Raw genomic sequence first — 23,954 nt, 5'->3', positions numbered from 1 at the left:
GGCTACGTGAAAATCGTAACCCAAATCTTTGAAAATCAGACCTCTGTGGATAAGTGTTTCCAGATTATAGGAGAAAAAGTCAGCGTGAGCAGTAAGGCCCTTTACTCTCATATGCACGCACCACACACTTCAGCAACGTCTAGAGAAACACCATGTGCCATTCCCATCACAACCCCAAGTCAACTTGGATAAAGGCAGTCAAAATTTTTGCAAATTTCTTCACCAATGGTATTCCTAGGCAAGTCTTAGCAAGCCAAATGGCCAACATATTATAGATCATTAACTGGAAATAATTGGAAACATCTGTGACTCTATCCATCTGAAAGGCATATATTTTACTTTCAAAAGTTTTTGGTACCATGATGTGTTGAACAATGATTTCTATCATTTCCAGCACTCTACAGAGTACAGAGTTTTATGAATAGGGAATAGATATAACTGAAGCTTAAACTGGACAGTGAACCTAATTTTTGGCTATGAACAGGGCACCAGAAACTTTTCTAAAGTTTTCTTCCCTGCTAATTTGTACACAGTTTCTAAGCCACTTTTAATGGCTGTAGGAAAGAGTAAACTTATTTATATTTTTACCAACATCTTCTACTGGTCTCTTAAATTAATAGTCAACCTGCTATGAACTTATAAGTGTGTCAGAAGTAAAGGAAATAAAGAAAAACAAAGCCTGGCAATTTTGGTTGGAGAAGTTCATATAAAATTTAGAGATACTGGTCCTCTGGAGGTAGCTGGAGAAGAAAGGGATTAAGTATTTGCTTTTGTTTTCCAATGAATTATTTGGAATTTTAACATATGTTTCAAAATAAAAAGTTACTTCAGTTAGTACAATAAAAGTTTCCCTTAATGATTCATTTATTTACATTTCTTTGTAAAACATACTCCCTCTTCATTGTGTTGGTTATAGGAAGTAAGGTATAATGTGTGTGCATAACAAACATGAGGTATATATACCTCCCTTCCCCTTACCCATGGGAGACATAGCTAATTAATCACGGCATTCTTTGCTACTGAAGAGAAGTCTGAATTTTAGGGTTTCATGAATCTGTTATCTATCAGCTGATGCCGGCATGCAGATTTAAGCCTATTTCCTTTCCTTGGTACCAGAGAAAAACTTAGGTCAGCATGTCCACCCTCCCCACTTACTAGCTAAGAAATCTTGGGAAAGGCTTTTAATCTGTTCTGCTGCCCTCACAGGACTGTTACACAAGTGGAAAGATTAAATTCCCATAAACGCATTTTGTAAACTGTACAGTTGCAATCACACATTGTTTGAAGAAATAAGATTAATTGTTTTGTAATGTAAACAGCACCATCTCTTCAGTTAATCTCTTCCTGGGCTCTTTCCATACATATTTATTTTATCTATTTTGTAAGTGCAGTTTTTTTTAATTTTTGGTTTTATTAAAACTATCCACACCTGTATTCCCTTTGAATGTGATATCTGATCCTAACCAGAAGAAAATGCTGCTGGAGGAGAAAGCTCTGAATCTCACACCTGGCTCATCATTATGGCGCTCTGGCAGTCCTTTCTTCTCGGCTGGAGGCTGTGTGATTAATAACCCCTCTTCCCAATCATATGGATATAATACTCGTCTTCCTTTGGCTGGAGATGGGAGATATCTTATAAATGTGTGACGCACATGGGGGCTTCGTGATGCTAATTTCAAAATCAGCTAGGAGTTGATTGGCAGAAAACCGAACAATGGGGTGACAGGTGTGCTGGGGGTCAGGAATCTGTGAAAGAGAGGCTGAGTGAGGGTGGAGGAAAAGAGCTAGAGAGATTTGGAGTTAATCAAGAGCAGTAGCTGGGACAGCAGCCGTTTATGAAAGCAGATCTAAGCCAGATATCCTGGAAGAGAGGGCAGCTTCAAAGGCTGGTGAAAACAAAGAGAGGTGTGGGAGTTTAGCTGACTTCACAAAAAGCAGGATGGAACTAAGACGCCAAGATGATGCCATAAATGGCACAAACGTATTCTCTGTGTACCACATTCCCGAAGTGTGCCTGTCTGCCCCAGGTTTGTACCCTGAGGAACCACGCCCATTTCTGATTATGACAGCCTCAAGGTCAGAGACGCTCTCATTTGTTTCTCTAGATGCCAACAGGGGACATGCACTCAGGAAGTGTTCACCGGACTAGACGGAACTAAACATTGGATCGTCAGGAAGTTGATTTGGGTAACACGAAAAGGGGAGAAGCAGAGAATCGAGCCACAATTTCACCCCTTAAACATGCCAGCAGAAGTGATGAGGATGACTACAGGAACGTTTAGTTGGAAGGCTTCCAATAACTAGGCGGAGCACATTGTTCAAGATAAGCCCCATTTTGGTTTGCATTCTAAAATTCTAGTTAAGATGTGCTAAGTTTTCTGCATAGCAAATGCTTTCACCCCAAGGCCAACTAGATGATAACATGTCCAAAGACGGAAAGTGTGTTGAAACTTTTCCAAAAAACTGGCTTGGGTATCTGTTGCTGACTTACTCTCTCAGGTGATCCAGTCAGCATAGCAAAAGAACTACCCCGGAGAGAAGAACAGGTGGAAAGGGGAGAGGTACGGATGCCACATCCTGTGATGGCCTGCCCAAACGATTGCCCCACTCAACCGGGGGCAATGCAGACAGGAGAAGTGAGAGCCAGTAGCTTGATATATTGGTCACATCTGCTCTTAGGGACACTTCATCCATCTTCTTTGCACTCTAGCCACTTTGCCTTTACAGATGGTTTTTACTTATGTAAAAATATTTTTTCTTTGGGCAGTATGACAGACTCAACACATGCTTCCGTGTCCAAATGTATTTCTTTAGCAAATTATCTGCAAGCCAAAATTTTATGTGGGGTTTAATAAATCTGTGAATATAGTTTATATATACACACTTTAATTCAAATAACTCTCTTAAAATAGTCACATTTAACTATCCATGCACACAGACTATATGTTTACATCATCCCTGTTGCATAAGTAGAAGTTTTCCAAAAATTCTGGGTACAGTAGAAAGAGGGAGTTCCAAGGAAGGAATATTACCTCTAAAACTCCTCTCTAACACATATATGAAGGCATTTAATCTGTCGCCAAATACCAGAAATATTTTACTTTTCCCCTGTGAGAATGAATACTTCACCTAGATGAATTTTAAACAGTGAAATGACTACTTCCATCCCATCAAATCTATCTTTACTTAAAAATAATCAAAATGAACAGTTTTAGAGTTTCAAACTATTAGAGAAGGTTTTTTATTTTTGTTTTTTTAATTAAGAAGTGCTTCAGCTTGGACATATTCAAGGCAGGTCACTCAGTGCTTTAGCCAAGAACATAATTCAAATATTGTGGAAATAATTTATGCTACTCTTCAAATATTTACAGGTCTTGCGCCTTCCTGACCAATTTGTGATTGTGTAGGACTGTGTGTCTAGTTCTGGACGATGAACTATGAACAATGATGAGCTTCTCCTCTCGAGGAGGAGCATTTTAGTGCCATTGTAGACACTCCAGATCTATCCTTGCTCTCTGGCACGGCAACCCGTGATGATTGAGATGGTGGCTGTGTCCCTAGCCTTGTTTCCTTAGTGACAGTGATTGGTAAAACTTCCTGCTGACCCATGAGAATAAACCTTTGTGGTTTTTAGTCACAGAGACTTGGGAAGTGTTTACTAGCACAACATGCAAAGCGCATTGTGATTATATATGTGTGTGTATGTATATGTTTATATACATGTATTCCTCTTTTTTTTTTTTTTTTTTTTTTGCGGTACGTGGACCGCTTACCACCGTGGCCTCTCCCGCTGCGGAGCACAGGCTCCGGACGCGCAGGCTCAGTGGCCACGCCTCACGGGCCCAGCCGCTCCGCGGCATGTGGGATCCTCTCGGACCGGGGCACGAACCCGTGTCCCCTGCATCGGAGGTGGACTCTCAACCACTGCGCCACCAGGGAAGCCCTATTCCTCATTTTAAAATATCTAATAACTATATATTAGTTACATAACCTAATACACACACTCACATAGTTTCTTTTTAAATTGCAGAAGAATTTTACGTGAACCAATTGGTGCCATTCTACCCAGAATATTTTATGTCTTGTTATCTAAGAATTGTGAGTTAATATCATTCTGAAAGTAAAGAAAGAGGCCACAAGCAGATTCTACTGGTATTGTTAGTTGTTTATAATTGTTAGGACGGTGCACCTCAGTTGCAGATCTACATGGAGTCTAAGAAAATATACGTAGATCTGCACATACACAATCTGTAATAAATAAATGGAGACATGTATAATCAAGTTGAATGAATAACTTTATGAATCCCACAAATAACTTTACGAATCCCACAAAAGTGTGCATTTAGTTTTAGTGAAAGTTCTTCAAAAACAAAGGAGTTATTTATAACTCCAACTGCCTTCTTGTAGAGGGAGGGTTCTTCATTGACATAATACTATGAAAAATAGGGGCATGATAGTCTAGAAGTGGAATTTATAGAAAAGCTGAATTGTTTTGAAAAAAGGTGGGGGGGGTGATAAAAAGAGATGGATGGTACCTAGGGGAAATCTAAGAAGAAGCTAGGGCAAAGGGAGAGGGGAGTTCCCAGAATTAGCAGCACAGCCAGAAAGAAGCACTTGGCCCACAGCACAGCCTGGTTTAACCTGACACATCCCTGTTAAAAGTGGCACTGATTAGGAAAAAGCACAGAGCCACATTTTACCCACGGGTTCCAACTGTGTGCACTGAGTTTGCACAGAAATAAAACAGTTCCGGAAGCACTAGAAGGAGTGGTTGGCTGTCGACACTTACTGCGAGGACAATCTGGAGGGAACTATGAGCCACTTCTATGTACTGGTACTCCAGAAAACACCCCGAGACCGTGATGTAGCGATGGTCTTCTGGGGCCCAGTCTGGGGCAGGTGTCACTGATGTCACCGTACATCCTGGTCCATTCTCCATCCACCAAGATCGGTGCATTGAAATATTAAAAGTCAGGATAAGGTCTGTTTCCTGCAAGAAGGCAATTTATAAGGATGAGAATTACTTTGTAAATGTTAGTTAGCTTATTCGGACTGAATTGCTTTTGAGTTTCCCATTTTGAAATGTAGGTTTCTTCCCCTCCCCTTGCTGTATTTTATAGGCAGAAAGGTAGCATCTAAAGTCAAACTATCAGTTCCACCTGAAAATTATGTCTATCGATTTCATTTGTGAAGGTTTGCCTGACTGCAGTGATACAAGTAAAAATACTTATTAGTAGAATTGTCAGACTGACATTGTTACACTGAAAAGTCTTAGCTTTTAGGACTTGTAAATATTACAAAGGGAGTGTTTTAAGCTATTTTTATCAAGTGCAGTTCATCTTCAGCCTGCTATTTTCCTCTCCCTCAGAATATTTACCTTTTGCACATTTTAAATGTTAAAACTGTACATCAGTTTGGCAAAATTTAACACAATAATGTGGTTAGTGGTTAAAATATGTGAGAACTTTACTTAATAAAACACATTATTTCTTGTCCCCCCACCACTTATTATTATTTTAGAAAATCAGGATCTTTTCAATCTTGCCAACTCCTAATATAAAATTGGTCACAATACTTCTTAGAAAGTATCATCAGCAAATTATTGCACGGTGAAAATAGTTAAGTCAACAACTCTTTAGATGAGGTTCAGCATGTTAGGTGATGTGCAGCTACAAATGGAATGATGGTAGTTTCCGCACTAGTGACCTTGAAATCACATACACAGATGTGGAGCTGTCAATAGCACAGGGACGAATGTTGTTTTCCAGGAAGAGAATGCATCAAACACATCCTAGTATTCAGCAAGTCTAACAGAGAGGATCAATGGTGGAAAAGGAATTATTTCAGTCTCAGTGATAGAACCTCAAGATAATAGATGCCAACTACTCTCATGCCAAAATGAGGTACCAGATTGACCAGACTGATCCTGCATAGGAAATATTAGGACATATTCACTTAAACTGAACATATGAAAGGGCTGAGCATAAGTGATCAGGGAATTTGGAGACTGGAAAGAGTATTCCTTCGGAGAGTGCTATGTTATGAGTCTCATCATCTCCATAAAGTGGTGGTAAGGGAGGGGGTAAGGTCTCTTCTCTTCAAGCCTATTGAGAAAGGCTTCAAAGTATCCCTTGGAACCTGGGAGATACAGCAAACTGGTTTCTGACTCAGTCAGAATAAATCTCAAAATAAAAGCCTGTGGCTGGAGCTACGTGCTAAGCGGCCAAAAATGTCTTTTTTATTGCGTTAGTTGATTTTTGAATAGTGAACCAGTCTAGTATAAATCCCACTTGGTTGTGGTGTGTAATTATTTTTGTACATTGTTGAATTCATTTTGTTTGAAAACATTTTGTTAGGATACTTGCATCTATATATGTAAAAGGTAGTGTTCTTTTCCTGTATTTTCTTTGGTTTTGGCATTAGGTTAATGCTACCTCATAGAATCAGGAAGTTTTCCATCTGCTTCTGTCTTCTGGAAGAGATTGCAGAAAATTGGAATAATTTCTTTCTTAAATGCTTGGTGGAATTCACCAGTGAGCCCATCTGGGCTTGGTGCTTTTTGTTTTGAAAAGTTATTAATTGAGATATATATATATCAATTCATTCAATTTATTTAATAGATATAGGCCTATTCAAATTTCTTCTTGTGTGAGTTTTGGCAGATTGTGACTTTAAAGAAATGTGTCTATTTCACCTAGGTAATCAAATTTGTGGGCATGGAGTTCAGCTCCATACTGAAGTCTGTCTTCTCTACTACAGCAGCTAAAATAAAATTTATCTTGCCACTTACAACAAGTTTCCAGTGCAATATTTTTCTTAACAGCTCTCATGTCTTTCTCTTACCTCGTTTGCTCTCTTATTTCACAGAGTACATAATTCACGACTTTCTTAAGAATAGGTGAATGATTTTAAGTCTGAAGTGTTTTTACCCTACTTTTATATTAATTGACTGATATTTTGGATGGATATGTGCTTCTTGGTTGAAAATCTTCTCTCAGAACTGGGTGGCTGTTTCTCCATTATCTTCTAATTTCCATTATTACAGTTAAGAAATCTGATATCATTTTGTTCCCTGTAATTTTTTATGTAACCTGTTTTCTTTCTTTTGGTTTCTTGCATCTTTTTGTTTTAACCAGTGAAATATTTCAAAAACATCAAAAAGTATAGAGGATATTATAATAATACCATTATACCCACCACTCAGTTTCATTGAATCTTATGTTATATTTGCTTAAAGTCATTTTTTAAATAAAATTTTATACATGTAAATGATGCTTCCTCTGTAGTCTTCCTAAATATGATTTCCCCCTTCTCTCTCCACAGATAGTTACTATCATGATTTTGGTGTCATTATTCTCATGAAAGCTTTTTGTAGTTTTACTGAATATTTACATAGTTATTAATAATACAAAATGCTGGTTTTTTAGGTTTTAAAATATATATATACTCTGTAACTTACTTTGGTTCCATGTTATATTTTTGAGGTTTATTGATGTAGAAAATCTTTTTAGCTTCAAGTTCTGAAATTCAGTAAAACAGTATCTTGATGAGTTTCTTTTTCACTTAGTTGTAGAGCATCTGGAGGGACTTTCCATCCAAGAGCGCTTTCCTTCCATTCTAGAAAACAACCTACATTATATCCTTAATTGTTCCCTCCCCTCTACTCTTTTGTGTTACTGCAAGAAGCTCCTATTAGTCAGACATTTGTCTTTCAGGATTGATCTGTTACATTCTTATTTTTTCTTTCGTATTGTTCATATCTTATATTTCTCTTTACTCTCTTGTAGATTTTCTTTACCAAGTCTTCCCAAACTTATATTGAACTATGGCTTTAATTTTTAATATTTGGAACTTTTAAGAGCTAATTCTTCTCTAATTGTTGCTTTTGTATAGTTAATATATTTCAGTTGTTTCTTGGCTATAAATTTTCTTATTCTCTGAATACTTATTCTTTTAAAATTGTGTTTCCTACTTTGTTTTTGCTTTATCCAAGTTACTTATTTTTACTAAATAAGTAAACAGATAAGTAGATAATATTAACAGTAATTATCAAGGATCTACTATGTGCGATAGGCAATGTTCCTAACTTTGTGAGTGTCCATTTGGGGGTGAGGTAGATGGACAACAAATACATGAACGTATCAAAATGTCTGTGTAGTGATTAATATATGCAGAAATATAAGCTCAAGTAAAGAAATAGAATAACCAAGAATTGGATGATGGGGAGTGTAACACAATATTAAATATAATAGTAAGAAAAGATGTCTCATTATTTTGTATTTGCACGAGTTCTGAATGAAGTATAGGAGTAAAGAGAGCAGATATGGGGAAAAGCATTCCAAGCAGAGAGAATAGCCAGTGGGAACGCCTGAATATTTTCTATTATGTTTATTTTTGCCTCTGACTTTCTTGTTGGAGCTGTTCCTTAGAAGTCTTTCACAAAAGTTGTCCTTTCATACCAAAGAGAAACTAAAACTTGGTTGGCAGTTTGTCATGCATTAGTGGGCTGATCAGCTGGTATCCTTCACATATGATGACTGAGCAGGGCCTTCCAAATGCTAGGTCTGTAGGGATTGGTAGGACTTTGTTCTGGGTCTTCCACTTTACTTATGGGGTATACATCAGACCACAGCCTCCTTGGGCTGAACTGGGGAGGAGCTGATGCTCTTGCTACATAATATGCAGGCTTTTTTTTTTTCAGCACAGTATTTAATTTAATGCTCACGTATTCAGAAACTTAACTCATGCCTGCCTGTGCTTCAAGAGTCTTACCAGTCCAGAGGAGAAGCCTCGTTGCATAGACTAAAGGAGGTGCCTCAGGGCAGTCTAACTGCCCTTTGCACAGATTATTCAGTTCATTCGCATTTTTAATCCTGTACCTCACATACACCTTCCACTTCTAAATCCTGACTTTTCCAAGGGTTTTATGGGTCAAATCTGTACATTGGAACCCACTGCATGATCATAAGTTTTAGGTTTTTCCATTTTGCTAAGTCATGTGCTAATCCTCTACTTTCTATCATCCAAAAACTGTTGACACTTCTTGTCCATTCTCTTTTTACTGTGTGTTATCATTTTTTTATTCTTTAATACCACGTGGTGGAGTTTCAGGATGAAATGTAAGTAAGTACATATATTCAACCAGTGATCATTAACTGGAAAGTTTCTGGCATTATCTTACATTCTTATTTAGTTTCTTGTGGACATTTAAACAAAAGGTCTCTGTGTAAGCATAAAATAATGCACACATAAGCATGTGTGCCTTATTTTAAGCACAAAATATAAATTCCTGCTTGTAAAATAGACAATCGAAAGGTCTCCTTAAGTCCCCTTAAGTGCAACAGAAATTCCTGAGCATGACCTGCTCGATGCATAATCAATAGGTTATTTAATTCCCATATATTTTGTGATTTTGAGTTCAAAATTATAAGGACTTTTGAGACAAAGAATAAGTCTTGATAGCACAAAATAAGGCATAAAACCACAGACCAAATCTTGTATATTATCAATGAATTCACACTGAAAAGGATACAAGATAGGCTCAGAATTGTAAGATTAAAAAACTTTTACATCTAAAAAGACTTTAATAATTATATGTCCAGAGTAGTATAGTGTAATTTGTATCAATATATTTATTCATCTCTCTTAGTAACTATTCAAAAAGTTCAGATTAAAGGACCCCATTATTGGTCATGTCATTTTTCAAAATAGCAGGGTCTGATATATTACATGAAAGCTGTTATTAGCATTAAAAAGTTGTTTCTGATGGGGTTGTATGTATTCAGGGCAACACAAGAAGCCTAACTGCTCAACAAATAATAAGCATTTGATAATTAAAAAAAGAGCATTGAAAAGTAAATGAGAAAGTGATACTAGTCATGTCTGAGAATTTCAACAAAAAGCTACAATTTACTTTCACAATTTATGGCATTTATTGCATAATCTATTCTAATAGTAAACAATCGATTCAATATTGCAAAGATTAGAAGGTGGAGGTAAGAGTGAGAAGCTTTCAGTTGCAGTTTAAAAAATCTGAAATATTTTCTTAAATTTCTGGAGTTTTCTATAAGTTCTTCTTTTGAAATAATAATATTAAAAATTGATACTCTCGCTTTTATAGATTGATTAGTTAGTATCTGAAAGTATAGAAACTATGCTTCTTAGTAAATGGCAATTAGGTTATAGTTATCAGGATAGTTACTAACAAATATTAATTATTCATATACCATATGCAAAACACTCTACCAGGCCGTGATGATGAGAAGAGATGTAAGATGCAATCTCTAACATTACAGGACTTATTGTCTCTTTTGGAGGGCAAGGTATAGAGATAAAATGTAACAATAAAAGGAAGCATTTGATAAGCACCTAATGAGAGGTGTGGACAATGTGTGTCTGGGAACTCGGAGGGTGTGATGCCTGTGGACTCTGGTGGGGCAGCATCTCAGAGATGGGAACTCTAGCTGGGGTTTAAAGTAAAAGCCAGGTTAGATAGATCCACAGCCTGGGGGGAAAAGACCATTTTAACTGGCGTGGACCAAATAATCAAAATTGTAGAGCTAAGAATACTTGTGTATTTAAGGACAAGTAAGTAGCCTTATTTTTATGAGATGAGAGTTTTTAAGAAGGAGTAGTGTGTAAAATCACTTCAGAAAAATAAGTTGAGGACAGACTGGGGAGTGACTTAAATGCCAAACCAAACATCCTGGCTTATTGAAAGATTTTTGATCAGGGACAGGACATTGGCGCTATCAAACATGAACAGAGATATATTACAGAAAACATAATCAAGGCTCCTGTAGGATTGGGGTGGACAGTGCAGGAAACATGTTGTGAGACCTGTACAGGTGCTGTGTTAAAAATAGTCACGATAGAGGTGATCACACAGATGCTATAAAATCCAAATGCTCCATCTTAATCACCCTAGACTATTCTGCTGAGTTCCCTAAGTGTCCAGGGAGGTGAGACCAGGATCACCTCAGAGTAATACTTTATATTATTTTAATACTCTCAGAGTAACAATGGGAACAAGTCAACATTACATTAAAATATACTTCTGGTGCTGATATTAGAGGAAGGCCAGGCAAGCACATTGAATGGTAAGAAGCAAACTTTAACAACAATAAAAATACGCTGGAAGGTCAAAATAGTTATATTAATAAAAGCATGTGTATTTAGACATTGGGACTAAGAAGTAGTTAGAGAACCCTGTGATTGAATGGCATCCTTAATTAGCTGAGGATGCAGGAGTTGGGATAGTGAGGAAGGCTATATTTGACACCAAGAATCACTTATTCTCAATGAACTCTTTTTTTTTTTTTTTTTTACAACCAAATATACACTGAGTTAAAGTTTATAAGATCATCAGAAAGCATTGTGTTATATCTCATTGCCAATATCTATATGTGGATACTAATTCATAGGAAATTCTGAAAAATTCTTTAGAATTTTCACAGCTTATTTCCAGCTGGTGAACTTAATATTCTAACGTTAAACATAGCTGTTTTCTTCTGTTAATACATGCTTAAATCTATGCAAACCTGCTCATACATATAAAAACCCTAATGCCAAATTTATCCTGGTAACACAAGAATTAGTGAAAGCAGATCATATCGTTCAAGATGCCAGGAAGAAGGAGCTAAGAAAATATGGTTTTGAAAAGATAAGCAAAATTACAAATGCACTTTATTTGACAAGTAGAATGAATGTTGCATATATAGGAATGCAGCGTAGAACATAAGGAAGTTCATATCTACCAACTCCAAAATCCAAAGTTGTAATTCATCCTACTATATGATAAACTTAAGAAAAGTAGATGGAACATCAGAAATATATTTGTGCCCCTACTTTCTTCTAGAATCCTTAACTATGGGTAACTTTGGTAAATGGCTGATTATGGTTCATAATTCAACATGACACCAGAGGTAGTGTTAACTCCAGTTCCTGGCTCCTGTCTTTAGTTATTCAAGGAAAAATCAAGAAAATATTTCTGTGAGCATGAAAAACATTACAACCATTCCTCTAAAATCAATGAGGAAAATCTGATATTTGGATTTATAAAATCTAGTTTTAAAAACAAAACGTGTTTCCTCCCACTATGTGGAAAGATTCACTAAAGAGGTAGTACAAAATGTTTCAAGTTCATTGCTATTACATGTTTTCATTGTTTCTTGCCTGAAAACAGGTTTCTCATGTCTGTGTTGCGACAAAGGCCATTATTTCACTTTTCTAAATCTTATCCTAATTGCCTCCTTAGTCCAGATAAATGTTTTACGTTATTCTACAACTGGTCTGCATCCTGAGCATTGTTGCAAAAATTACATTTTAATGAAATCCTCCTCAATACTTCTTATTAACGTCCTGCATTTATCTCTGTATTTAAATTAATATTTTGGGCTACCCCTTCTAAGCTTTTCCTGATTAATTCCATTCCTTTTTTGAGATCATAATGTTAAAACTGGTGTGTATGTGTGTGTGTATATATGTATATATATATATATATATCGAAATTATCTTGGTCCATTGTTTTCTTCTTGTGGGAAAGGGATATGTTAAGCCCCAATATAGTCACTGTTCCTGCTTAGGAAATACATATTAACTCTAAGCTAGAGAAGAAAGTCTGCGTTGGAAATACAAAGAATTTTGTTTCAAGGTGATCCTTGTAATGTTCTGAAAGAGCTGTGTGGAAGGAAGGAAGAGGAGGGAGGGAGGGAGGGAAAGGAAAGGAAAAGAAAGAAAGAATTCAGAAAGGAAGCTGCCGTGCTGTTAAAGTTAATTGAACCTCCAGGCTCAAAAGTCTTGATTATTTTTTTACTTCCAAAGTTAGGACTCATCAACCATGAGTGGGATCTAAGTTTGGCAAAATGAGTCTTCTCTCCTCTCTTTCACACCCTTTCTAGCATATGCTAGAGGCAGAATTTTCTCAGCTGGTTACAATAATGCAAGATCAACTTCTCACTGACTTTATAGTTTTCGATGTACTGAAACCTCTTCAGGCAGCTTTTCCTGCTGTTTTCTCACTTTCTCATTTGTTCCCACCCTGCAGGTATCTTTTCCCATTTTGTGAGTGTTCCTTTCCCGTCTAAGAGCTTTGAAAAGAGATCTGCATTCCCTCTAGGGGCTTAGGGACACAAAGAACAGGTTAGCTATTTCAAGAGAAGATGTTACTGCCATTTGGGCACTCATCTGAAGGCCACCATTTCCTTTGTTTCTAAAGTACATTTATGTGGATTTTTTTTTTTTTTTTTTTGCGGTACGCGGGCCTCTCACTGTTGTGGCCTCTCCCGTTGCGGAGCACAGGCTCCGGACCTGCAGGCTCAGCGGCTATGGCTCACGGGCCCAGCCGCTCTGCAGCATGTGGGATCTTCCCGGACCGGAGCACGAACCCATGTCCCCTGCATCAGCAGGCGGACTCTCAACCACTGCGCCACCAGGGAAGCCCCCACATTTATGTGGATTTTTAATTGGCATGGAGGCAGAGGTGCTGATGATACTGAAGGCTTGGTGACATTTCAGGAACACTGAAATGTTCTCCTCAATGGTTCCCCACCATTACTGCCAGTCATTATCCCACCTATGTGTGCAGCCCACCCCCCCCACCCCCCCCCCACCCCCGTCCTGACGCTATCATTTTCCCAAAATTGGAAATGCTGACTTGGATAGTATCTTCACTTGCCTCCAAAGATTTTAACTTGTCAACAGAATTGAATTGGGAACCCAATCACATTTTGATCCATAGTTCAAAATGTCTCTTAGTTAAATTTATTACCAGAAATGCTAATAAAGTTTTATGTCCTTTCCTTTCTTCATTCATTCTCTGGGAGAGAATAATGCATGGGAATATGACCCAAAATGGTAGCAAGATGGAGATAAGCGAAGCATTAATGTCATTGATGCTGGACTTTAGAGAGCCATCTTTCAGTTATTGAGAAGGACCATAACTAGAGATGCAATGAAATACTAATTAACAGAAAATTTCTCTATAAGACCTCTTAAACCTTTTCATTTTGAAGATAAGTGTATTTCCTAGTCCATTATAAATTCTTCAACTTACTGTTAAGTTTGAGAAAATACATATACTGCAAAAAGAAAGGAAATAAAACTTTTGTATTTATTACCTAGACTATGCCTCAAGAACACTTAGAAGGAGAGATTATTATCCTTATTTAACAGAAGAAAAAATGAGGCTGAGAGTGCATATATAACTGCATCAAGTTATTTTTATTAAGGATGAAACTAGGTTTCAAACCTATTTTTTGTCTGAATGCACGCCTTCCAACTAAACCTTGTTGCCTCTTAAGGAAATTCTCTTGGCCACCTAATCAATCATTGCCAAAACACCATATTTGGTATTCTTTAGGAGGATGTTCTAGAAGAAAACCCAGTGGACTCATAATTCATACAATTTATTTTAAAAATTTCTAAATGCTGTTCAGAAACCTACACAGCACTATAAAAGACCTGGACGTGTCCTCTTTGGTGGTTTGCTAACGCTAATCCAAAATTCATTGTACCCTGAATTTACAGTAGAGGTATATTAGCCATGCATTTAGATGAAGGAGCTTTTAAAGATATTTTAGTTGTACTTTATTCTCATGAGAGATTTTTTTTTAAGTGGTAAGATATGTCTCTTGTCTTGTTTTATCCTGGCAAGTACATAGATCAATACTGTTTAGAATTTGTGGAGACAAATATAAATAAACCTCTAAGTCTAAATAAAACACCTTTAAGTATGTACCTATTTCCTTTGGATTGCTTCCAAAGAGCTCTTTGCAGCTTTTGTAATGCACAAGTCCTAGGGGCTACTGGTGGAAAAGTCACTGTCTAGAAGAAAACACTGAGAAATAGAAAAAGACTCCTCATTACTTTTACATAGAAAGAACACTTAGTTCCTCTGTCTCCTTTACAAAGAGGGGATATTCTTCCCCGAAGTGTAAGAGGACACAGAAGTAGAAGTTGGGAACACAAATGTGGGGAAGAAACAATTCAATAATTTTGTTACAGTGGTGAAAAGGTGAGGATGAAGTGAGGTGGTGAGCAGGAGAGTAGCTCATTCTAGAAATGGTGCTGATGTTGCAACAGCATCAGTCACAACTCAGTCCTTCTTATTTATTTATTTATTTATTTTTTTGCGGTACGCGGGCCTCTCACTGCTGTGGCCCCTCCCGCCACGGAGCACAGGCCCTGGACGCGCAGGCCCAGCGGCCGCGGCTCACGGGCCCAGCCGCTCCGCGGCATGTGGGATCCTCCCGGACCGGGGCACAAACTCGTGTCCCCTGCATCGGCAGGCGGACTCTCAACCACTGCACCACCAGGGAAGCCCAGTCCTTCTTATTTAAAAGATGTGCTTCCTTCCAACTCTTTTTTCCCCTTCACTTGCCTACAGAAAGGCATCATTCTCTATCAAAATATTCTTTTCTATTTATTGACGATTCTCTTCTATTTATTGACGATTCTCTTCTTAAGAGTACCAAAAATGAAGTCTTGTGAAAACGAATAGTTTAATAATCCCCCATCCAGAAGTTCATAGCCATAAGCCAAGGGGCCATTTGAATTTACATCTTACACCTTAGCATGTCCATTGTCGTATAATCTTAAGTTATAGGTGGATTTTGTTAAGCTACTTCAATAAAGGAGTAATAAAGTAACTGGCTATTTTCCTGCAGTGGACATAAGAATTGTGTGACATCTAATCTTCTCATTCACCTGAGGGATCTTTTACAGTCTCCTGGTCAGACTGTTTTAGAGTTTGCATCTGAAGACAGACACTGACAAAACTGCATCCTTTGTCCAAGGTACTTGCAGGGTCTAAAACTGATGTCCTATGAGGAATTTTGAGAGAATTTAGGTTGAATTGTCCGGAAAAGACTAAAAGAGATTCTTATAATTGCCTTCAAATATTTAAAGAAATATAAAATAATCAGAGGGATCAGACTCATTTATATTTAACTTCAGGGAGAAGCCAAAGATTCAAGCTGATGAATTTATCTGGGAGGTAAGGCAGACAAACCTCAAAAGATTAGAAATGTTCCCAGAAAGAATGGGTGGTGTTCTGAGTAATGAATTCCCGTAGCTAGTGGTGTCCAAGCAAAGGCTGGATGGTCCTTCAAGAGTGAAGGCTACACTCAAAACACAATCTCTTCCCTCAAAATGATTCTGTGATTATATGAATAGAGAGAAACTAAAGATCATATGTGACATGATTATCCATTGCCTAGGTTTATTCAGTACCACTGAAATAGGGGAATGTAAACTTCTGAGTATATCACTCTATCTAGTTCATATGAAATGACTTAGAAAAATAAGCTGTAATTTTAAATCTACCAATGACTAGTTTATGCCCAGCTGTTAATAATCTGCCTCTATTGACAGCTACTCATGTTAGCTCTTCAATATACTGCACTATGCTGTAGTTGACAATGATTATATATAAATTCTCAGCACCCGGCACTTAGAGAATCTCTTTAGAAGTATCAAAATCACTTAAATACTCTTGTGAAAAGGAGCAATTTTAATAGTTTTTCACTAATCAGTGATTGTTCACGGTTAGAACCAAGAGAATGACTTGAATTTATACAGTGAATCTGAAAAGGTTCCTACAGAACTCCAGCAATTTAAGAATTTAATCTAGTTAGAATATCATAAAGGTTACTTCCATTATAGACTATAACTACATGGGTTTTTTTTTTTTTGCTTTTTGGGGTTTTTTAAATTAAATATTCCTTTATTGCTGAAAAATGCTCACCAACACCTGAGCCTTCAGCGAGTTGCAATCATTTGCAATAGTAACATCAAAGACCACGGATCGCCACAATAAATCTCATCACAATGAAAAAGCTTGAAATATTGTGAGAATTACCGAAATGTGACACAGAGACACAAACTTAGCAAAAATAGTGCCAATAGACTTGCTCGATGCAGGGTTGCCACAAACATTCAATTTGTAAATAACGCAGTATTTGTGAAGCACTGTAAAGCAAAGCACAATACAACAAGGCGTGCCTGTAGTTAAAGCCCTACATGTTTTGGGGTTTTGTGTCTTACACTTGTGTTCATATTGAAAACAAAATTTTTTCTCAATGTTTTTGTCAAACAGATCCCACTAAGACCACCATGTTTGTTTTTCTCAAGTTTGTTTTTCCCCTATGAGAAGATCTCTTCACAAGCAAGGGCACCAATGGCATTTCTTTTGGGTGAGTCTCTTAAAAATACATCAGAGAGAACTTTCAAGCACATATTGTGAGTTGACCCTCTGGGTACTCATGATGTCTCTCATTATCAGCATGAGAACATGATTGTCCTACCCATGGCTGGATGATTCCTCAACATTGATAAAACTCTACCATGGAATATCATTGACCAACTTTGTTGATTACTGAGCATGTTTAATGAATTTTTATTTTACATTATTCTACTGGGTTTTCTTCTCCATGTAAACAGGATTTAGTCTTCACTAGCTCTTTAAAAGCACCATCATCAAGCCCACTTATAATGATTGTCCTTTGCCACACCTGGCCTTGTCTCTCTGCCGTGGTTTCAGTAGACTCTACTTCAGTGAGTGTGCATCAGAATCACCTGGAGGGCTTGTAGAAACAGGCTGCAGGGCGCTACGCCCACAGTTTCTGATTGGTAGGTTTGGAGCGTGGCTGAGAATTTACATTTCCTAACAGGTTCCCAGATGATGCTAATACTGCTGATTTAGGACCTCACTTTGAGACTCAGGGCTCTACCAGCGTGCCTCATACTGTTTGCCAATTTTCACAGCTAGAGGCACTTAACGTCTTGATTCTGCCCCACGCATGTAGGAAGGAATACAGGCCTTTCATTGGTTCAGTACAACGTAACTTTACCACGGGTTTGACGTGGGTAGCAGAGCTGAGCGTTTGCTGAGTTTTCCAGCTCCCATCCTTCAAGCCTTCCTGGATTCCTTGGTGGACACACTATTTCTTCTGAGACTAGGACACTTGGATTTTCCTTGCTCTGTTCCTTCTGGAAGCTGAAGGTGAGCAGTTAAGTTCACTACCCACATCTGGGAATCTACCAGGTTGCCTTCTGGACATTTGTGACCTTATGCTCCCTCTGGCATTTTTGTTTTACCCGCACTTTCTTTCTGTGGCTTGTTGTTAAGACTTTGAAGTTTGACTTTTCTGTGCCAGTGAGTCTAGCGTCCTAGGTCTGGCATTCCCTGACCCGACTTCAAATACCTCAGGCTACCTTCATCTCTGCTTTTCAAATGTGGATTATTTATTCAGTTGAACAACATTGTTGCTATTCCTGTGACTGCTGCCTATTCTTTTGCTCTCTTGATTTCTGTATGTGTTTCCAGATCCCTCAACCCCAAGCTCCATCTGCCTCATGCTCTGAGACTCAGTGCTGGCTTGGTCTTTTTCCTCTATGAATGATTACGTTTCTGGTAAGATCATGCAAGTTGGCCGGAAGGTTCTAATGTCACCTACACGCATGACTTAGACCCAAGTAAGTCAACTATATTTTTTCCTTTTTAAACCTGTGTCAGGGAGGTCTCTGGGCTTGTTATGCAAAGTGTAGTCTGAGGATCGGTGGCTTTCAGCATTTCGGGGTGCTTGTTAGAAGTGGTGAGCCTCAGGCTCCACCTCAGATGTACTGAGTTAGAATCTGTGTGTAACAGGAGCCCCAGGTGATTTTCATGCACATTGTAAAGAACTGATGTATGGTATAGAGGCTATAGGAGGAACTGCTGCCACCTGAGACTAAATGGAACTCTCAACCTTACCAATCACTTTTCCAACTTCTTTATCACCACTGATGTAATTTTACAAACCTGTGTTGGGTGAGTTTCCCACTGACAGTGTGAACTATGACCAACAACCCATGATTCTGCAGGAACCCAGAGTCTCTCTGTGTACGTCTCACATTTGTTGTTTCTTGGGATTTCTCTTGCACAAAGCCTTTTCTACTGTGTCAACATACCAAGGGAATATTTCTTCATGCTTTTGGCCATGATCTGATGTGGGCTTAGATGATAGGCAGCCTGAGGGTCCAGGGTGGATGAATACCACTCAAGTTCAACAATAAATTTTAGGTGCTTAATGTAATGCTGGCCCACAGTAGGTGGCCATCCAAACATCTCTCATCAGCATTTATTATGGAGAAGATGTTATCGGTAGATCAGGCTGGGTGAACTAACTCCACCCCAGAGCTTCTGTGGTGGATGGGACCGGCAGTACTGGCCTGGACAGTGACCGGTGAATGGCCTTGTTGCCAGCAACCCATCCCTAAAGGAGCAATGCTTCAGGCAGTGACTGAGTCCAAAAGTCAGGTCCAACCATTGCAGGGAGGGGGCTAATAAGACACATACAGAGTGTCAGAGCCTCAGTCGAGACTGCCTACCTTCAGGATAGGGCTACACCCCAAAAGGAAGAAATGGCCATGTTAAGCTGGAGACCCAGGTGGACACGCCCTTATTCATAAGCAGTGCCACAGAAAGAACATGGGTTCTATCAGTAGAATCACAAGCTGGGTTTGTGTGACCTTGAGTAGTTTAACCTTGGATGGTCTTCCTAGGCAAATGTCCAGGATCTAATAGGGGACTCATAGTAGATGCTTAGTTCAATGGTAGTTACTATTACGTTTATTGTAGGGGGAATCATATTCTTATGTGAGCCTATGGACCTGAGGGCTACTCCAGGTTCTTTGAATTCTGACCAGATTGGTTGGAAGGTTGGGTAGCTAGTGTAGTTCAGGATCTGAGCAGAAGGCAGCATGTGTGCTCAAAGCACAAGTGCTTAGCAGGGTATATTGGAGGACTTTTTTTTTTTCCCCTTTCCTCTTTTGTGCTCTTTTGTAATTTGATGACTATCTTTAGTGTTGTGTTTGGATTCCTTTTTCTTTTTTGTGTGTTTATCAATTATAGGTTTTTGGTTTGTGGTTACCATGAGGTTTTGGTATAGCAGTCTATATATATGTGATTGTTTTAAGTTGCTGATCTCCTAATTTCAGATGCATTCTAAATATCCTTCATTTGTACTCTTCTCCTTTCACGATTATTTGTTTTGATATTATATTGATATTTTACATCTAATTGTTTTGTGTGTCCCTTAACTGCTTATTGTGGATGCAATGATTTTATTACTTTTGTCTTTTAACTTCCCTACCAGTTTGTGTGTGGATGATTTCCTATCTTTACTGTAGGTTTGCCTTTACCCATGAGCTTTCCCATTTCGTAATTTTCTTGTTGCTGGTTGTGACCTTTTCTGCCTAGAGAAGTTCCGTTAGCATTTGTTGTAGAGCTGGTTTGGTGGTGCTGAATTCTTTTAGCTTTTGCTTGTCTGTAAAGCTTTTGATTCTCCATCAAATCCTAACGAGGGTCTTGCTGGGTAGAGTATTCTCGGTTGTAAGTTTTTTCCTTTCATCACTTTAAATATATTGTGCCACTCCCTTCTGCCCTGCAGAGTTTCTGCTGAAAAATCTGCTGCTAGCCTTATTGGAGTTCTCTTGTATGTTATCTGTTGCTTTTCCCTTGTTGCTTTTAACATTTTCTGTTTAATTTTTGTCAGTTCGATTACTATGTGTCTTGGTGTGTTCCTCCTTGGGTTAACCTGTATGGGACTCTCTGTGCTTCCTGGGCTTGGGTGACTGTTTCCCATATTAGGGAAGTTTTCAGCTCGGCTTGGGTGACTTTCCCATATTAGGGAGGTTTTCAGCTCTTACCTCTTCACATATTTTCTCAGGCCCTTTCCCTCTCTCTTCTCCTTCTGGGACCCCTATAATGTGAATGTTGGTGTGTTTGACATTGTTCCAGAGGTCTCTTAAACTGTCCTCATTTCTTTTTTCTTCTGTTCTGTGGTAGTGATTTCCACCAATCTGTCTTCCAGCACATTCATTCTTCTGCCTCATTTGCTCTGCTATTAACTCCTTCTAGTGTATTTTTCATTTTAGTTATTGTATTCTTCAACTCTGGTGTTCTTTATATTTTCTAACTCTGGTGTTCTCTATATTTTCTTTATATTTTCTAACTCTTTAAATACTTCTTACAACTTCTCACTATGTGCATCCATTCTTTTCCTGAGTTCTTGGATTATCTTTATGATCATTACTCTGAACTCTTTCTTGGGTAGATTGCCTATCTCCACCTTACTTAGATGTTCTTCCAGGATTTTATCTTGTTCCTTTGTCTGGAACATATTCCTTTGCTGTCTCATTTTCTTTAAATTTCTATTTGTATTTTTATGTCTGTGGTAGGTTACATTTCTCAACCATAGAGAAGTGGCCCTCTGTAAGGGATGTTCTATGTGTCCCAGCAGTACAGCCCCCTCCTGTCACTCAAGGGCCAGGGAAGAGCTGTTCCAAGGGTAGCCTCTGACCTGAGTTTACAAACTCAGTTCTGCAGCTGCAGGATTGTAGTTTTCTTGCTTCTAGTGTTTGCCCCCTGGAGGGTGAGGTTGGTCTAAGAGGCTTGTGCAGACTTCCTGGTGGGAGGAGCCGATGCCTGCCCTTTGGTGGGTGGGGCTGGGTCTTGGCCCTCTGGTGGGCAGACCTATGTCAAGGGGCTTGTCTAGAGGTGGCTGTGGGCTCAGGAAGTCTTTAGGCAGCCTGTTTGCTGATTAGGCAGCAAACAGGGGGGCCCTGTGTTCCTGACCTGTTGGTTTTTTTGGCCTGAGGCTTACCAGCACTAGAACCTACAGGCTGTTGGGTGGGGCCAGGTGTTGGTGCTTATGACCCAGGCAAGATGTCCGCCTTCAATAAGAGTTCATATAGATGGCACTCTCCAATATCTCTGCCATGGCCACTGGTGTCCATGTGCCCAGGGTGAGCTATAGCTGCCCCCAACCTCCCCAGGAGACCCTCCAAGACCAGCAGATAGGTGTGGCCCAGGCTCCTATGAAGTCACTGCTTCTGCCCTGGGTCCTGGTGCCCATGAGACCTTGTGTATGCCTACCAAGAGTGGAGTCTCTTCTTCCCCTAGTCCTGTGGAGCTCCTGTACTCCAGCCCTGCGGGCCTTTCAAGCCAAATGCTCTGGGCCTCCTCCTCCTGATGCCAGAACCCTAGGCTGGGGAGCCTGACATGGGGCTCAGAACTCTCACTCCTGTGGGAGAACTTCTGCCATATAATCTCCAGTTTATGGGTCTCCCACCTGGGTGGTATGGGATTTGATTAAATAGCAAGTGTGCCCCCTCCTACTCTCTTGTGGTTTCTTCTTTGTGTCTTTGGACATAGAATATCTTTTTTTGGTAGGTTCCAGTCTTTTTTATTGAAGGCTGTTTAGCTAGTTGTGATTTTGGTGTTTTTGTAGGAACAGGTGAGCTCAATGTCCTTCTACTCCACCATTTTGTCCTTCTGGGCCCTACATTTTTTTTTTCCTTTAGGTTTCTTGTCATGCCTCCGAGAAAGTCTGAAGCAGACTGGAGGACCTAGGCTTCAGGGTTCTGCCTGACAGTGAAGTTCCAGGGCAGCTTGTGCTCCAGTAGTCTTGGGAGTCCTCATAAGCACTGGGACCAGCAGCAGCAGTGGTGATGAGCGACTCTGGTCTCTCTGTAGTTTTCAGGGTCAGTAGAAAATGGATGGATGAAGGTATCTAGATTCCAAGGTTCTCTCTTTTTCTTTCCCATAGTTCTCCCAGAAATCATGAATTGAACTCTAAGAAAGCAAATTGCTTGCATGAAATAGATTTTTGGTCAGTTACAATAGGTCAGAATGGAGGAAACTCCTTGCCTGCCAGAAGTTTTCCAACAGCCAAATGAAAAGATACACAGGGCGAGATCCCAAAGGAAGGAGCTTCTGTCCTTGTGGAGTTTGGGGACCTGCATAATGGCATGCAGAAGCATTCTGGTTTCCCAGTCTGGAAGCCTACATGGTTTTGAGTAACTTTGCACTTTAAAAAATTCAGTCACAAAAGAACTGAAATTTATTGTAGATCCTTAGGCTAAATCCAAACCTGACGTATCTGACTGCTTTCACTCTAAAATGCTGTAATTAATTTTTCCTGGTGCTACATCACTGTCACTTAGCATGGATTGAAGCTTTAGTTTTTATTAACTAGGGAGAAATCAAACTATACAGTTGAGTCCATGTTAATCATTCTCCATAAAGAGAGATGTATGTGTCTGTCTGACATCACTGAGAATAAGAAAAAAGTCAAGAGTAAAACTATTTCACGTTCAGGAAAATTTTGAAAGAGCTCATGTAACTCATAGCAATCACTTTTTTTTCTCCTGGTCTAAATTATCCAGGTAATTATGTAATTTCTCTGCTCTGTTTACCAGTGGAAACTAAGATGTTAGGGCTGGTGGGAAAAGTAAAAGACGGTGAATAAGAAAATTGAGGTCATGGCCATGGGCATCATTCTCTATATTGCTTTCTCATTGTATAATACAGAGGAGATAATGAAGATCCCTTTCCAGATAATTGAGTACCAGAGAAATATAGTTGGAATTGTTACCTTGAATGAGGATGAATTTGGTCTTAGTGGTAAAACTCTGTAGGATATTGAAATAATGAGATTTCTGACAATTTGTAATAATTAACCATTTTCATCTGAAGAATCCTACCTGTAACTGGAGATTAGCACACAGCTGAGAAACTTTTCCCATCACTTTGAGATACTTCCCTCTATGGCAAAGGACAGTCTTGACGTGCTCTTACAGTATTAGTGCCCAGAACCTGTTCCCTGGCTGTTCCACTTTGTCACTTTGTCCATAGGACTCCCCCTACACCCAATCCTGACCTCTGCCTAAGTGTAAGGAGCCTACATTTGCCTGTATATATTTCTGAACACAATATTGGCTTACCCACCCTGCTCTAACCCTTCTTCTCTGCACTCTAACCTAACACCCCAGACTCTGCATATAGAATCCCTGCATGACACCTCTTCCTATGCTAGCTGTATTCCTGCCTGTATCTTCCCGTCAGCATGGTTTGAATTCAGATCCTGGGCCTGCCAGTCAGTCCTTCTGTAACCAACTGCTTTCTAAGACCC

At 39.1% G+C, this 23,954-nt stretch overlaps 1 protein-coding gene across 2 annotated transcripts in view; it reads right to left on the bottom strand.

Moving 5' to 3' along the window:
- The window catches only part of NKAIN2 (sodium/potassium transporting ATPase interacting 2), a 521,682-nt gene that overhangs the window by 146,949 nt on the left and 350,779 nt on the right, over window positions 1-23,954 (bottom strand). For both annotated transcript variants that reach the window (XM_019951453.3, XM_073789558.1), the window contains exon 3: window positions 4,790-4,990. In XM_019951453.3, the coding sequence (XP_019807012.2) occupies window positions 4,790-4,957 (168 nt within the window). In that variant the 5' untranslated portion in view covers window positions 4,958-4,990. The remainder of the gene's footprint in view (window positions 1-4,789; window positions 4,991-23,954) is intronic.

This window comes from Tursiops truncatus, chromosome 12 (assembly GCF_011762595.2).
Source record: "Tursiops truncatus isolate mTurTru1 chromosome 12, mTurTru1.mat.Y, whole genome shotgun sequence".
Classification (NCBI taxonomy): domain Eukaryota; kingdom Metazoa; phylum Chordata; class Mammalia; order Artiodactyla; family Delphinidae; genus Tursiops; species Tursiops truncatus.
This window is presented reverse-complemented; position numbering and strand designations above follow the sequence as displayed.